Here is a 17,613-nt window from a genome sequence, read left to right on the forward strand (position 1 = left end):
CCTGAATGAACTCACAACTTTCCCTGCCAAAATTGGATTTATGCTTCTCTGTGGAGGCTTTGCTGCTACATAGAGGGTTCCCCAATAGACCTGTTTAAATTTCTATCCAATTAAATGCACACACATCCCGCCCACTTCTGACACAAATTTTGCCAACCAGCTGTTGTTAAACAAGTTATGCTGCCGATGCGCCGTCACATAAGGTGAAGTTAGCAGACTAACAAGCCCACACCAGGCCAAAAAAAGGCCAAAATAATACTATTTTCATTTGGAATGGCTTTCACAGGTTCTTTTTTTAAAGATCTCATTTGCGTTGCAAGTAAAAGATGTAATGTTGAGCGCCATTTATCAAAGTCCACAGCAACATGGGACTTTCCAGCTGCTTGCAGTCTATGAACAGAGAAGGTAAATGAGCTAAAAACAGCGCTTAAAAGACAACAGTCTTTGTTTACCAAACTGAAGAAGAAGGCAAATGCAGCAACAGAGGCTTTGTTTAGTGGTTCAACTCCTAACGAAACGCAAACATTTTAATTAAAGCGATGACTGCCCTGGTTGATATGTTATGAAAACGCTTGAAAAGATTGGAGACTCCTGTACTAAGGTGACTTCACTGTAACCAAGTCTTGTGTAGCGTTTACCTTATTCCTGCTGCTGGTGCAGTCACCCAGCAGAGACTTGCAGCTCTTGTGAACGTTCACAGCACAATCTGAAAAAACAGCAGGACAGGAACACAGTGTCAGTGTTGCATTAGCTACAGAGTATACAGTAGAGAAGCAACAGCGGTGGCTTCATGACTGAGGAAAATAAAACAGCAAAACAAACCAATCCAACAGCTCCCTGAAGGCAGTGTTAAAGGTAAAAGACTGTAACTCAAACAAAGCACTGCTATGGTGCTGAAATACAAGCCTGGAGGCACGGCTTTTTCAGCTGCCACTATCAACTAGCACAAAGTCAAGTATTTGTTTTTATACATCTATTCTTAGCAAGTCAAAGAATCACGTCTGGCTCCATGAGAGTGGTTCAGCTGCATCAATAACTCTATGGCTTCTGTTTGTTTACACAAACAAGATAGAAAGTCGCACCGTTGACAGGCCAGGAACTCCCTTTATCTCAGTAATAGCTTTGTCTTTCTGTCCATTTTTCTCCCTGCATGGAAAACAAAGCTAACTGCTGTCAGGTTTAGATGACATGACTGATTGAATCTGAATCGCTGATTAACACAGATATAAATCAAAGTTGTTTTGGAAAAAACATGCCGCAGAGATATTAAGTTCTCCACTCCGCTTTCTACCCAATTACTGGAAATACAAAACACTTGTAAAACAAAACAATTCAATCTTTCAGCCTGACTACATACTGTATAAGGTAAGCAACAGAAGCCTTTCCTGGAGGGCCAAGGCTGGCCGAACGAATGAAGTTATCACTATGCAAAGTCTGATCCCAACCCAGCCATGTAAAACCAGACTGACGTGGATAAGACACACATGGCCTCAATGCAAAACATATACAGATGCATACAGGGGACGAAATGCATATACACACTAAAACGAGGGCTGCTTCTCCGTATGGAGGCCGATCAGTGGAAACAGGGTCGGTGAGTTTAATGGCCTGATCTAATGCGGCTATTAGTGAAAGGCAGACTTCAGCTGACTGCACCAAGCAGGTCACTCAACACTGGAAAATACCAAAAAGCCTGAAATTAGAATCAGAAAAGAAATCATGTGTCAGGGATTTCTGTGTGTTTATCTTTCACTGGTATTTAAGTGCTCAGCTTTCTATGACAGCAAGGGTCTTAACGTTGTCCTCATTTTTCTTGTGGAATGATTAGTGAGCAAAGCGTAAAACTATCTCAAACTCAACCAATAGTTATTGTTTATGGCAGGTAACAAAGTGAACATGTTAACAACACCCCCATCCTTTAACATTTACCGTGTAACATGGGGCATGAGGCTGTATGGGGATTGTTTCAATCTGGCTGAATAGCTTATTATGAAAGGTGGCACTCCTGTGAACAATAGATTAACATGATCCATACTAGCAACTTCCACTAGCTGCTGTAAAGTCTACTGCAAAAGGCCTCTGTTGTCACTTTTCTCTTCTGTGTGCTGGTATACAATGGAGACAATGACAAAAACCCTTCTTCCTATGCAGTAAAAGCACGAAGCAGAGAGATAATCATTTTTGTGTGTGTGTGAGGGACAGCGAGGAGGAATAAAGAATAGGTGAATAAACAATGCGAGTCCTAGAGACCCAAGAGAGTGTTAGTGTAATCTATCTGTCCCTTTTAGATCAAGCCCTAACCAATTTACTGTATTATTTCACTTCATTCACAATCTCAAACCTACCCCCTCTGTCTCCCTCTCTCTAGTAATAAATGAACAATTGCTGGCTGAGCTGGAGGGAAAGAAAACAGAAACTGGCTTTTGAATAATCTTCACCAGCTGTGCTGTATCCCTTTTTTGAGTCAGGTCCAGCAGTACTGAACTACTGAATTATTTTAGTGCAAGCCCAATACGAATCCCAATGTAGACATAGAGCAGTGCATATTTTCCCAAAAGCACAAAATACAAATGCAAACAAAACATTCACAAATGATTGCTTTAGATCAGATATCATTTAGTTTTGAGGCCTGAGAAAAGATTGTTGTTTTTTTACCTTTAGATGGAGGATAAGGGCGCAAACCTAGGAGAACCAACAACCTCATCAGCAGTCATGTAGCCACACTAAGAGATAATATTCCACCTCGCTCCAACTTAGAGGCAAAAATTCCAGTTTCTCTGACAGCCTGGATCTTTCAGACAAAATGCCCAACAAGCCTTCAACGTCTAATAAAGTCTATCAAGTCAGTAGAGTGGTACATCTTAACAAAGCCCAGAAACCGACTGGGACAATGCTGGGGAAAGCATTTCTAAGAACAGGGAAAGATAAGAGATAAAAGATAGGATGAATAAAAAGCCATGTCACTGCAAACACATCTTTTAATCACTGAGGAACCCAAAGGTAAGCCATTTCTGTTTTAATTTAGTATGTGATTATACTCAAACTTTTTTTTTTGCTCATTGGAAAAAAAATAATCTAAAAAGATAAGCAAGAACACGGTGTTTTTCTGTTTACTGATATCACAGACCTTATCGGCAATGACTCATTGCAGATGCAGAACAGACCACCTTGCTATTTGGCAATAACACAATACCAAACCCACATACACCAGAAAATAATTAACTCCCAACAAATCAAAGTATACACAGCTCAGGCCAGTTTATACTGTCATGGTGGTTTAAATCATCAGGTGAACGTAGTGGCTGAGTGTCGATCAGCTGAGCCACTCTTGAGCAGTGTGAGAAGTTCCAGTCACTCACTCATGTCAGCAGTACTGAGGTTCGCATGAGATTCACAAGACATTCAGCTCCCCTTCAAAACCACCACCACACCCAACATCTGCTGACTGGTAACTAGCCCATCGCACAAGAAGCACATTTGTGGTATAAAGCTCACAGTTCAGTGAGTCACTCAACTAACTAGAAATGCAAACGAGGCCTTGGTCACAACTGCGAGCTGCAGATTGATTAGTGAGCAGGGTTTTCTTTGGCTTGCACTGAGTGGCAACAAAAACAAGTTAACCCTCAGAAAGATTAAAATAAATTATCAAAACCAGTTATAAATCAACTGTGCTACAATTCTTCCTCTAAAGAGAGAATGTGTTGCCTCATGTTATCTATCTATGAAACTGGAATCAGCAGAAGTCCTGATAGCTACGGGTAGGTTCTTCCAGGGAAACATTAACTCATACAACAGGATACTTCAAAGGATTGTTTTTATCACATTGCCTTTGAATACAGACAGTTTGTAGAATTGCAGTTTCCAAGACTGGTGGTTTTGCAAGTTTCCTTGTAATTACTAGGAAATGTTGAATTACTGACCATTTCCTAAAATGTTTGGTGCATCTTTAAAGGCTTGAATTGAGCCTTAGCTAAGCCCTGCCCCTTTGTTGTTAGCTGCTGGTACTCCTTCAAGCTCTCGTAGCTAGCATCGCAGTCAGACTGTTACCAACAGCACTGCCTGAAGAGTGAAAAATAAAAAGCTGTCTTAGAGAGAAGCAGATAGGTGGGTTTACAATGCGTTTGAAGGATATATCCAGTATGTCAAACAGACTCAGAATCAAAAACAGATTTAAAAGATAAAGCCAGAAGCCAAAGCCCAACGTTGCCGATCACAGTGTGAACCAAGTGCTTGATTTTGCCACTGACAGGTAGCATAATATAAAAGTGTTGATATGCTGTACTCTGCCAATGTTAGCTCCAAAAGGTTTTTTGTAAACATTGTAATGTTTAAGAAAAGTATCTCCTGTCAACCTCTCGAGGTAAAGAGCATCACTATTACAGCAAGCATCGATGATGGCACGATCAGGCTAATATTTGCTGTGGTTTCCTTCCACCCCTCTTGGTATAAACTCGTTTAAAACCACGTTAAAACCCATGTGTGCCCCCTGGCACGCTATGCCGTTCATAGTAAAATCGTGACACCACATATTAAGAAAAGAGGTCACAACAGCTGTTTTGAAGGTATTACTTTTCTACACAGCAGCTAAAAACGGACTAATCAGTTGCTTCCTGTGTATGCAAGAGGTTACTCTTAATTCCCTGAGGCAATGCAGACAAAAAACATCAACACTTGGGGAAAACCCTGAAATGGCCAGCCAAACCATGACATCATCTAGTGAAACAGGAGAAACAGGGGCTCAGTGGGCTGTTTACTCTGTGAAGCGAATCATCTCCCCCCCGGTCACATTTCTCCCCCAAATCGGAGGGTCATGGTTACCATAAAACACCAGTAGCATACAGATAATACTGGCAGAAAAAGCTTGCGGAAAGCTACGGCAAAAGTATATCTCAATCAAAAAAAATGATGTATTCTTTCTCACATAGTCCAAGTCTTTTACACACCAAACACATTACTTATATTTACTTATAGAGTAGATGATAACAACAAGTTTGGAGATGAACTACTGATAAATACTCATAGGAGACATGAAGGCAGTCAAGACTTGAACTCTTGTAAAGTCAGACACCCAGAGAGTCAGGCATGCTGGAGGGCAGGGCAGTGGTGCATGGAGGAGTGGTGTGCTAACAGGGTGAGATGGGTGAGACTCAGAGTCAGTGGAGTGGGTTGTTATGCACCGGCAGACCTGCCAAGCACAATCAGCACCATGTGACCCAGAGACAGAAAGCTTAGTCAGAACAGAGAGGTGGAAGAGTAAAAACAGAATGAAAACAAGGGACAGATACAACCTACACATCTTAGATTCACGGGACAGATTGTAATCCAACTATACATTTAGATAAAATGTCATAAGCCTTGATTTCTCTGTTATTTTAAAGCGCATTTCAACAGCTGACTTTGGGTGAAACAACAGAAGCTAACAGATGCTAACGGGAGCTAGCAATCACCTGTTGAGCTCCGTGCAAAGTCCGCAACAAACTTCTACAAGAGCCACGTGAAGTGAAACCGATTGCATGTCGTGCAACAAATAAACACCACACAATACGAGTCTATGCAGTCTGTTGTTGTGACTTTGAGCGTATTAAAGCTAAGTGCTTAGCTACCCAACTAACTAACCTTGGGGTTTTTCAAATAGAAGCGGGTGAAGGGATGCTAACGCGCTAGCATCGAGCGGCTAACAGTTAGCATTAGCGAGCTTCACGTTGAGCGGAACTGGGATTTAATTTGTGATAAACTAAATATAGAGGCAACTTAAGAAGTGGGTTTCCCTTATGCATACGCTGACTCAACCCCTGATATAACACTGAGGTTGCACAAGCGTTTGGTTGCCTGTGGTTAGCATGTAGCTGCAGAGCTAGCGGCCAAGGATGCACACAAAGTCCATTGAGAGAAACAACGGGACTCATCCACCTGATCCCGCTGCAGGAGCTGCAGGAGCTGCCTCTTACCGTTGCAGCAAGACCCGGGTGTGTAGCCTGGCTGTAAGACAGATAAACCAGCTGGGCCATTGAGATCAACAGCAACAAGTGTCCCACATTTTTGGTGTTGTCCAGTTTTGTGTCCAACCCTCACTGGGAACAATCTGTGGCATACAAACGACGCATTCCACAGGCTGATGCTCGGCTGAATCCCCACGGGGCTGGGCTCAAATTAAAGGGACACTCACTGGTTTTGTGTGTGTGGGTGTGTGTGGGTGTGTGTGTGTGTGGGTGGGTGTGTGTGGGTGGGTGTGTGTACCAGCAGCACAATAAGTGTACCAAATACAGTACCAGTCAAAAGTTTGGACACACCTTCTCATTCAATGGTTTTAATCTCTATTTTTATTTTTTTCTACATTGTAGATTAATATTGAAGACATCCAAACTATGAAGGAACACATATGGAATTATGTGGTAAACAAACAAATGCTCAACAAACCAGAATATGTTTTATATTTTAAGATTCTTCAAAGTAGTTGAATGAGGAGGTGTGTCCAAACTTTTGACTGGTACTGTATAGGATTTGTAACTTCATCCATCTAAACAGTCAAGCTTGATGAATGGGGGAAAGGTCTCTGAGGGGGGGAAAGACAGAGAGACAGGCCTTGATGTGTTATTGGTTTCTGTTTAATGTCTAAAAGAAGCAGTGCAGTCTGAAGCACACTGGATGTGTGGTGCCCTTTGCCTTGTGTGAAATATACCAGAACAATTGTGTTTAATAAGGAAACTATTAAAACCAGTCATAGATTATATCTCCTCATGCCAGAGAACAGGATTTATAAATGTTCTGGGCACATAATGGCCTTTGTATCACACAGAGCAGAACGAGCAATGTTCTTTGTCTTTGTTCAATCTGTATTTGGTGATGTAAAATTCTCCACCAACAGACCACATGGCTTTGGGTGAAGTACATCTCTGAATTACAATAATGTCAGCAGGTGTGTGCCACAAGTCAGACTGCATGACATGAGGAAATACAGTGTGGGAGAATAAAGTTTTATAATGACTTGTATGAACTTTTATGGGGCCAATGGAAGATCAATAGACACAGTCTGATTTATGATATATATATTATAATCTTATCACACAATTTTCATTTAAATTAAAATTTTGATATAAAATAAGATAAATGTCTACGTATTTCTATTTAATGCTACTTTATGCATACAGCTGCAATTTCTTGTTATATACAAAATATATGATCTGTTTATAGATTATGATGCGTTGTTATTGATTAAAATCCCTAATATTACATTTCTGCTATTAAGTAATTTATATTTTGATATTCTAAGTACATTTTGCGGCTTTTACTTATTTGGATATTTACTTGTAATGGATTTTTTTTTTTTTTTTTTTTAAATGTGCCGTCAAATAGGGCTGGGCTTGTTATTATGAATTTAGAGGACATTTGTGATTCACTATAATTCGATATATGGTTTTATCACCTTATGTCTCCTTTGAAAAATGATAAAATATAATTTGGAATTATCCCCCAACAGCTCTGCTGTTAAGGGACATGATATTAAGGGATGTTACAACACTATTGTGTTAATCTCATCCAACAATTGCCATTTCATTTTTACATCACTATATTTGAGAATTTCTTAAGTCAAACTGCACTTTAGTACAACCTTTAAAATGGATCTCTTACAAAATGCTGGGGTAAGAATTATAATACGCAACAATTCCTGAATGCCAACTTTTTCCGTTATCCATTTAATTACTTTAAACTCTTTTGATTATTCAATCGATAAGAGGCCTTCTACTTTTAAAATATCTTATATATAATAAAAAGATATTACTCCTGCTATTTAGAGTACCGTCACAGTCTGACTCCTTGATCAGTATTTTTCCACTGTACTCTACTCACAAACTTTCTTTAGGTATTGCAGGCCTATCAGCTGATCTGCAGGCTGCATCTGATTGGCATATGACAGACAGAAAAAAGGAGCCGCAGGGTGTTGAAATGTCCTGTGCAGATCTACTCCACAAATGGCCTCACAAAGCTGTGGTTGGTCAAGACAAAGCAACGCAGCACACAAAAGACAGGATTTGTGAGGAATATTTCAAGCCAGAGCAACAAAGTGAAGTCATGCAGTGTATTCACATAAACATCTGACAGGCGATGGTGCTAATATATCAGATAACACATCCAAACATGTGAGCTGAGTTAAGCAAAACTAGCACCCACAATATTGCAAAGCAGAGAATTGCAGACACATTGTGTTTGAGTATTAAATACTACAGAAGGTTAAATGCTGTTTAAAGAGGAACTGAAACGCCATCTTCTTTACAGCAGAAAAGTGCAAAAGAAAAGCCACAGTCAATATGAAGAGTGTCATGTACTGATTATCATCAACATAGTTGTGAAGACAAAGTGAAAACTTTTACATTATACTGTGAAAATATTTACAGTATAATGCTGTAATCTGTCTCATAACAAATACGTCACCAACTGTATTAAAGGTGCAAAATATGAGATTGAGAGAACTTCGATTGCCTCTCAACGGCTCTCAACTAACTCACTAAAATCTTGAATACAGCTCCTTTAAAATAAAATTAAGTCAGAAATAATAATACCTAAAAAGAGTATTTCAGTGTTTTCTGAATAGTCCATGAATGTTTTATGAAGCATTACCGTTTCTGGTTGAGTGTGTGTGTGTGTGTGTGTGTGTGTGTGTGTGTGTGTGTGTGTGTGTGTGTGTGTGTGTGTGTGTGTGTGTGTGTGTGTGTGTGTGTGTGTGTAGTGTGTGTGTGTGTGTGTGAGTGTGTGTGTGTGTCTGTGTGTATGTGGGTGGCTGGTTGGGTGGGTGGGGTTTATTTGCCCGTATGCTTCAGTGCTTCAACAAGTGGATGAGTGAGCATGCATGCAGTATTGTGGGTTTGAATAGGTGCGTTTGTGTGTGGGTGGAGCACCTGTGCGTGTGTGTGTCAGGCAGAGAACAAGCGTGGTTGTGTGTACACCTGTGGCTGTGGTGTTACTCACTCATGCACTGCAGGCCATGCTTGCTCTGCAGGGTTTTGCTGCACAGCGAGCAGGTGGCACAGCTGGAGAAAGCGCCCGGCACCAAATAATGTCCATTGCTGCTTCTTCTGCGGCACACTTTCTCTTTCTCTTTAGAGTCTCGCTCCTTCTCCTTGCCCCTCTCTCTCTGCTGCTCTTTTTCTCTGTTCTTACCCTGCAGAGGAACAGAAAAAAAACAAAGACAGGGGGAGGTGTTTACATGCAAATTGTGTGTTCTCTTTCACTTTGGCACATACTGCACGGCTGGGTTTGACATTGCATAACCCTGTCAGCGGCAGGATATATAACAGGGTTTGTGTAAGTAGATTAGTGACTTGTGTGTGCAGCAACATGCAAACCAGGGACCTGTTTACACCTCAGGATTTGGTCTTTTTTTAATGATAATCAGTTCATAAATTCCATTGCAATGCAAATTGTGCACCGTGTGTGTGGTATAGGTTTACCTTATCCTTATTGAAGGAGCCGGTCACCCTGTTCCTCAGTGAGCTGAGAGTCCTCTTCACCTTGGTGCCTTTCTCTACCTTCTCTGTACGATCCTCCCCCCCATCTTCAGTCCTTGTCAAAGAAAACGGAATACAGAATAAGAAATAAAGGAAATACAAACATACAGAAATAGAATCTGACGGGATTTAACCATCTCATACCCACATTTGGTAATCATTAATATTTGCTGAAAATTGTTTATTTGATCAGATTGAAACTCCTTTAAAAAATATATTTTTAAAAGCTTAAGTCAAGAAAAGACAGTGTTTGTTTTGTGCAAGTTATATGATAATCGCCATAATCGTTACACTCTTTTGTGATTGACATTGTGAAAATCAACACACATGAAATTCATTATTTAAAACTTTAAATATTTGTATGATTTTGTGAATAGTTACAGTTTCATTGATGGGATTAATTGTAATTTTTCAATGTAAAGAAAAGTTTTCGTTATACAGACACCTCGTATTTTAACCCTTTTTGTTTGGACCATACCATGTAATATATGGCCAATGAAACAACTCTGCAAATACACAAGAAACATATCAACCATAGTTATGTGGACATTTTTATTTTCATCCAAAACTTCTACACTTTAGTGGTAAGGGAACAATGCTATAGGCAGTACTTACTCATGAGAGAGGAACTCGTACCAAGTGACATTTCCTGAAACTTTGGTGTCCGATCTGTTGTTCCTCTCTTTCGCTCTGTGGAGTCAAATGAGAATGTTTCATTGTGAAAAGAGAGACTCAGTTTAAATGGCAACTGGCCCAAAAATAACCTTAAATAACCATAAGAGACATTTAAAGCAGTACAAGTGAACAGAAGATCTGAGCGTATAACATGGGGCAACCAGCAGTGCACTTTTAGAACTGATGTGTTTCACTCGGTCAGCTGGGTTTCATTGTGAAGTATGCTCAATACGTCAACCAATGATTTTGTGAAATAAAAAAATAAAAATAAACTCTAGTGTTCCACAGACTCTTTCAAGAGATGATGGAAAAGTGTGACAGGGCCCAAACAGGCACATGCGATTACACATGCCAAAAACATGCATGCACACACACACCTACACACACAGTGTGCAGTGCTCCCTGGACACAACTTGGCTCTGCTGCTGCTCTGAATACTGGGACGAGCGTTTGAGCTAGCAGACCTCCCCGCTCCTGTTTACTCACCCATGGTACAGCTTTAGCTCCTGCAGAACTTTCTGTACCATCAGCCTAAGACAAACAAGACACTGAGGTTGAGTGGGGACTGCCAGAGGAGGAGAGGAGAGGAGAGAGGAGAGGAGAGGAGAGGAGAGGAGAGGAGAGGAGAGGAGAGGAGGAGAGGAGAGGGCGAGACTGCTGGGAGCTAGGTGTCAAACTGTGATTTAGGGAAGAATCCTCCCTTGTCTGCTGCGTCCACAAAATCGCCAGAGCGCACATATACTATATACAAACACACACACTCACACACTCACACACACACACACACACACACACACACACACACACACACACACACACACACACACACACACACACACACACACACACACACACACACACACACACACACACACACACACACCCATGCTAAGGGGCCATCTAAGGAGCTGGGCAAGAGGACTGTGGGAGGACTAGGTTTCAGACATATGACATGGAGCAGAAATGTCAAGAGGGAATGGGGAAAGTACCAGACTATAACAATTTACAACTACAGGACAGTATGTGAACTATTGCATTGAACCATATAAAAGCTATGGGTTTAATTTACAGGACACGTGATCAAAAGTTGCCTCCTGTGGATCAAACCAGAGGATTTTTTTCTTTCTTTCGAGCATCAATAAACCTGAGCTGCCAGTCGGTCTGAGGCATCTTCTGGAAATGAAATCGATATTCCACCACATATTGCGAGTCATAAAGGGGTTGTGCAGCCTAACTCAAGCTGGAGATGCAATTGACGTATAGGCTTACATGTGGCTGTGTCCTTCAGTGGAGTGTAAGTGTTCTTCAGGGTCGAACTCTTCTGCTGCATAAGAGAAAGATGAAGAGGTCAAATATGATGAACACCGCTGTCTGCTGAGTGCAAAAAACACATAAACTAACATGTACTCTACAAGTACAAAATCTCTGCCCCACCTCCTGCTGCCCTTGCGGCCTGTTTGGATGTCTGCACAACACGAGAAATGTGTGCAGTATGGGAACATTCATCTGTGGCGAGGATGTCTGAGCGGGAGTACAGATGCCTGCCAGGAACACCGCAGGCCTGAAAGCATCGAAGGGTAAACACACATGCTCATCACTAGTCATTTGATCTGTTTTACCTCCAACCCCCATTTTACAGCTGAAACACTTATCATGATAACTTTTACCTACAGCAGCCTTTATGAGTTGGCAATTTATGTTGTAAATTTATTAGTAATTTATTTTTATTATTTTAATACATTTTTAGCCATTTTCATATTTGTGCACATCACAAAAAGACTCTCTGCTTTGTAATTTGACATGTTCCTTAATTACCATGAACAAACACACTGTAGTTTATTTTGAGTCGATACCACATACACAAAAGCAGCTGAAAATAGTCCCCAACAAATGCAGTATATCCTCCTGTCTGAGCAATATTTGCTAAAACCTCTTAGGAAATTACTAAGCCTTTTAATTCAAAATTAAAGTATATGTTTTTCATTTTATTTGTGACCTGTTTTTAAAGATTTATCAGTCTTCAGTAGGAACCAATGGGTATGGTGCTGGTGTTTTGGTCTTGTGGTACCATTTGTTGACAATAATCTGTATAATGTCACCACTGCTTTATTACCATGCTAGTGACTCTGGCTCTCGGACAGGGGCCCCTCAGGCTGGAGCCATCTGTCTTCTCTCCAGGACAGTCTGTGCAGCTGTAGTTCTGCGGCTCCGTGGACTGGAGGAGACCTTTCTCTCCCTCTTCATCATCCTCTCTCTCTCCATCGCTTTCCATGCCCATGGTATCAAGACTGAGTCTGGCAGCACAGCACAGCAACAAACACACATATATCAGAAGGTTCACCAGGCTGTGAAAAAGTATCTATTGACCACACAAAACATTTGAGCGAGACACTCTATGACCTGAATTTATTTGTGTGTTGTTTCCGGGTTTCACTTTCATTCAGTATTTAAATGCACCGGTTATATTCAAACCCAAAAGTAACCTTGACTGCATTATTTTAGAAGCTGTGAAAGAACAACCAACGAAACCACTAGAAACACTGAGCTCAGCTGAAACATATGAAGGACTTTTAGATCTGATAGGTTTGGGTGGAGTTGTATTTATCCCTATGAGACTGCTCCTTTTAATTCTCTGCATCCCTTCCAACCATCCATCCATCTTACCTCCTCCCCAGGTTGATGGGGGACAAAGGGACGCCCCAGCTGTGCCTCCGAGACGTCGACATGGATCTGACCAGAATAGGAAGGCTGTCTAGGTCTAGCTCTCCGTCTGACTCCATAGTGGCTTGCTCCGTTACTTCCTCTGATCCTGTTATTCCTTTTTCGGTTTCCATTGATCCCAACAGTCCATTCAGATTAATTGTCAAGCTAAGCCCTAAAGCAGGGCCTGTGGGATCACCACTGTCAATGATACAACCTGGCAATAATTTAGGACTAAGCTGAGTGACCACAAAGTTTTTATGACGTTCCTCTTCAGGGTGTATATAGAAGGGGGAAGAAGATGGTGCATTGACCTGAGCGGAGTGTGTGCTCAAAGAAGTCTGCACAGGCTGGTTGATTGCAGGATTGTCGTCTGTGTTGAGGCACACCTGGAAGCCAACAGTTAGGTTATTGCTCTCTGGGTTTGTGGTTACAGTGGATGCAGTCGACTGTGCAGCCGGGATCCCTCCTTCCAGGTCTTTGAAGTACTCAGAGTCTCTAAGGGAAGAGCTTAGGCACAGCAGGTCCTCCAGACTACTGTTCACCTCTGCACAGGGGCAGTCATAGTCGCTGACTTCTGAACATGCATCCTGCAAATCAGCAAAGGAGGCAGAACATTTTTTAATTTAAAGGCAGAGGAGAGAGAGAAGTAAGAGGATAGGCATTGAGAAGAGAGAGGAGTTAAAGACAATCTAAACATCAGCTCCAATCAAAATTAAAGGAGATCAAGTAAGTCTATTTCCATGCTAGCAGCTCTGTGAGGCTGTACTTTTATTTTTGTTACGTTTTTTCAGCTTAATGCTAACATGTTCACAATAAAATTGCTAACGTTGCTAATCTTTGGCATTTATATTTACCACATTTAAATATTTTTAGAAGGTTAGCCTGCTAACATTTGCAAATTAGCTATAAACACAAAGTACAGCTGAGGTTGATGGGCATGTGAGTTTTGCAATAATTTGGACATAATCTCAAAAAAATGACATATGGCATTTTAACCTTATGATGTAAGGTCAAATTATCAAAGTTATTGTGATGCATCCCATAGGTAGATGAATGTCCGAACCAAGTGTTGTGACAAACCATCAAATAGTTTTAGATGAATTAAAAAAATAATAACGTCATCTCATGGTGGTGCAGGATGAAAAGTAATGGGATCACCAAAGTCATGAGGATCCATCGTCTGGGAAACATGAATGTCTGTACCAATGTTCAATCCATCCATTAATTGTTAAGTGCTGAGAAGGGAATGGATACTAAATTGAAATTTAAAATGATCTAAATCAAGATTAAAGAGCATTACCTGGTCTTTATTGTTGCTGCCAAAGAAGACATCCTCAGCGATAGAGGCCGGGGAGAGTGAGGAGGAGGAGGATCCTGTCCCGCTGGGAGCATGAGGCTGGACTCTGAGCGGGGCACTGGGAGGCCCACAGGGCTCACTACATGGCTTGCACTCTGAAGCTGAAAGACAATGGACGTAATGTTTGTGAGTTATAAACACTTCCAGAAAACTCAATAACTTTAACAGTACCACGAGGAGAAATAGAACACAGAGAAAGGCAGACGTGGCTGATTTCAGCAGCTGCACAACACCTGTGTAATCAATGTCAGTGATGGAAGAAAAGCTCAGTTTCAGCCCCTTTGCTCCATCCTCTCACCAAAAGCTCCTTTACATTTCCATTGCATAAACAGATTCCTGGATTCACATGATGCTACAAACCACTGCCATCACTGCAAACTGCATGATGAGCCAGCAGCAGTCTCCATATCAGTGGTGGAGAGCTGGAGATTATTCTCTTACTGAGCTTTCAGCGGCCCGAGAAGCTGCTTGCCTGTGGTAAATAATGTAATAGTGTATACATGCTGAAGGAAATGTACAGTGTGGAGCATGGTATCAAATATTGGAGGTAAGAAAGTGCTATTATAACATCTCATACTTTTCACATTAATGAAAAAAAAAGTATCAGTGTCTCGAGGTGTCTGAAATGTCCGTTAAGGCGTCTGAGTAAGTCATGTTCACTGTTAGGGATTCAGCCAAACCATGCCCATCTGAGGAGGGGAGAGCTGCAGCTACAACAAGTTACATAAGCCTCATCTCATATGTGAACCCGAGCTTTATCCTAAGCCAGCCTGACTCCACAGGCACTGACTCACTGCCCTGTTTCTGTTCCCCTGTGACAGTTCATTTTCTGATTTACCATGATCAGTGTGAACATGTATACTGCTGCCGCTAATATCATGTTATATCTGTGATTTCAGTAATGAAGGAATGGTGAAAGAGATGCTGCTCTGCCTCTCAGGACTATAATACAGAAACAGAAACATGCTAGTAGTTTATATTATACTGTGAAGGACAATATCAATAAATGAGGAAGTTTCCAAATGTTCCATACAATTTTAAATTAGATTAAGCTTTGAAAACAGAAAATATATGATATAATCCATTGTGCAATCTACATTACTTTGGATTATGGACATAAATATCCTGTTTGCTCAGGTGGCTGCAACTAAAATCAATCACCCTCACCACTGTGATCCATATGAAAAACTCCTCTCTGACATCTAGAAAGCAGACCCACATTTTGGTTTATGAGACCGAGACCTTGCTATCTAACTGCAATATTATAGTGTTTCTTGCAGATCATTCTAATCATACATTACATTACATTACATTACAGTCATTTAGCAGACGCTTTTATCCAAAGCGACTTACAGGAAGTATTATTCATATTCATATTATTGATTGTTTTAATAAGTGTCTGTGTGTGTGAAGATTGTTTTGTGGGGCTTCAGATTTTGTTGTTCAGTGAGATCAAATGCAGACAGGCCACACTCTGAGTCCTGCAGCCTTGTTCTGCAATAAACCAGCAGCATCCACTCCACAGCCAGAGATGCTCTCACATAAACACACAGACAGACACACTGTGGATCTATTTTCTATATTACTAAATCAACCCCCCGAGGCTGCGGGGATGGCAGTGTCCCTGCTGGAGGAGGATTTTGTTTGCGTCCAAAATCCCACTTGTGTTAAGTGTAAACTCAGACACTCGGTACAGACATTGCTGCAGCTGCTTGATGTTGTCTCGTGGTGCCGCTGCAGCCTTTTATGGTTGGCCTCTCATATCTTCTAATACATCACACAAGGACGAAACATCAGTGTGTGTCTGTGTGTCTGTGTGTGTGTGTGTGTGTGTGTGTGTGTGTGTGTGTGTGTGTGTGTGTGTGTGTGTGTGTGTGTGTGTGTGTGTGTGTGTGTGTGTGTGTGTGTGTGTGTGTGTGTGAGCTCAGGTGTGTGTGTGTCTCCATAACCGTTTTGGCACTGTCATAGTCAGCTGTTTTCCCCACAGTTTGGCTCCACATGACAAAGGGTTGTCTGCTACTGCAACTAATAACTATTATCAACTAATAAATGACCTAATTACATTAACACATCGCCACTTAATATTTATTCATTCTAATAGTTCATGTGATCTATTTTACTTTTATTTTCTGTTTAATATTGTTCCTCTTTTCTCTGCATTGTGATTCTACAACTGTAACTTCTGTCTGGTGAATGTTTTTTGTTTCCTTTTCAAATTAAAGTTAAAAATAGAGGGTGTCACATGCTGCACGGATAGTTTGAGACAAAGTTTTGATTTCGGGCTATATAAGTGAAATTTACATGACTTGGTTTGACAAATGCTCGACAATAAATCAGCTATTTTACTGAATTTATGTAACTTTAGCTGTTTTTTTGTTTAGAGTAAAAAGTTAAATTATGTTTGTGAGAATTGTACTTGACAAAATGAATAAAAATGAATTAATGAATAAAACTGAAGGAGAACAGCGATTCCAACAAAGTGAACACAACTATAAATCCATAAAAAATACTTTAGATCAAAAGATACTTATTTTCATCATGCAAAATGTAAATGATAGATTTGTGTGCCTAGATCCGGTTTGTTTTTGATGAGCTCTTTGAAATGGAAGATATTTGAGCAAATGTGTGAAGGAGGAAATGAGGGCACATGTTCACCACAGAGCTTACTGTACACACATTTGAAAGAGGCATGACAATCACAAGAGGAACTCTGGCATCATATGATACGGTCTGTTGATAATTTGCAATTGACATGAGAAGTTTATGACAAAGCACAGAGATTTAGAAATGGGTACTTGTCAACAGATGTGTTTTCAACACAGACACTAGTACAATAAACACCTTTTTATGTTTTGTTGAGGTCATTCTGATGATACACACACACACACACACACACACACACACACACACACGCACACGCACACGCACACACACACACACACACACACACACACACTAAGCCGAAAAACAAAAAACACAGATGGCGATAAAAGTCACACTTGTAACTCATCTAACAAAAATATATTATTCAATACTTTTGAAGTAATTTTATTAAGGTTATATCATCCACTCAGTACCTCCATGATTCACTGACTGGTGTGCAAGTGTGAGTCTGTCAATTGTGTGTGTGTGTGTGTGTGTGTGTGTGTGTGTGTGTGTGTGTGTGTGACAGATGTTGTGTGCAGGTGAAAAGAGAACACAGAGTCTGTTAGATCTGAGGTCGAAGCGCACATCAAAACAACTGTCATCTCACAGATCCTCTTTGATCAGAAATTGGTCCGACTACTGTTTCAACGCGGCGAAGCTGCACAGACACCAGTGCTGAAGCAAAATGGAGGCATCCTACGCGGCTTCTTTATGTCTACAAAAAAGTAA

General features: G+C 40.8%; 1 protein-coding gene across 3 annotated transcripts in view; it reads right to left on the minus strand.

Annotated features, from left to right (window-relative positions):
- Positions 1-17,613, minus strand: part of LOC129094191 (rho guanine nucleotide exchange factor 18-like) — a 41,112-nt gene that overhangs the window by 22,816 nt on the left and 683 nt on the right. For 2 of the 3 annotated variants that reach the window (XM_054602266.1, XM_054602264.1), the window contains exons 2-10: positions 14,182-14,339; positions 12,843-13,468; positions 12,292-12,472; positions 11,613-11,739; positions 11,448-11,502; positions 10,119-10,193; positions 9,447-9,558; positions 8,965-9,157; positions 639-706 (exon numbers count right to left, since the gene is read on the minus strand). In XM_054602266.1, coding sequence (XP_054458241.1) covers positions 639-706; positions 8,965-9,157; positions 9,447-9,558; positions 10,119-10,193; positions 11,448-11,502; positions 11,613-11,739; positions 12,292-12,472; positions 12,843-13,468; positions 14,182-14,339 — 1,595 coding nt within the window. The remainder of the gene's footprint in view (positions 1-638; positions 707-8,964; positions 9,158-9,446; positions 9,559-10,118; positions 10,194-11,447; positions 11,503-11,612; positions 11,740-12,291; positions 12,473-12,842; positions 13,469-14,181; positions 14,340-17,613) is intronic. The other variant, XM_054602265.1, reaches the window with a different exon arrangement.

The sequence above is a fragment of the Anoplopoma fimbria genome, chromosome 8 (assembly GCF_027596085.1).
Source record: "Anoplopoma fimbria isolate UVic2021 breed Golden Eagle Sablefish chromosome 8, Afim_UVic_2022, whole genome shotgun sequence".
Lineage (NCBI taxonomy): Eukaryota > Metazoa > Chordata > Actinopteri > Perciformes > Anoplopomatidae > Anoplopoma > Anoplopoma fimbria.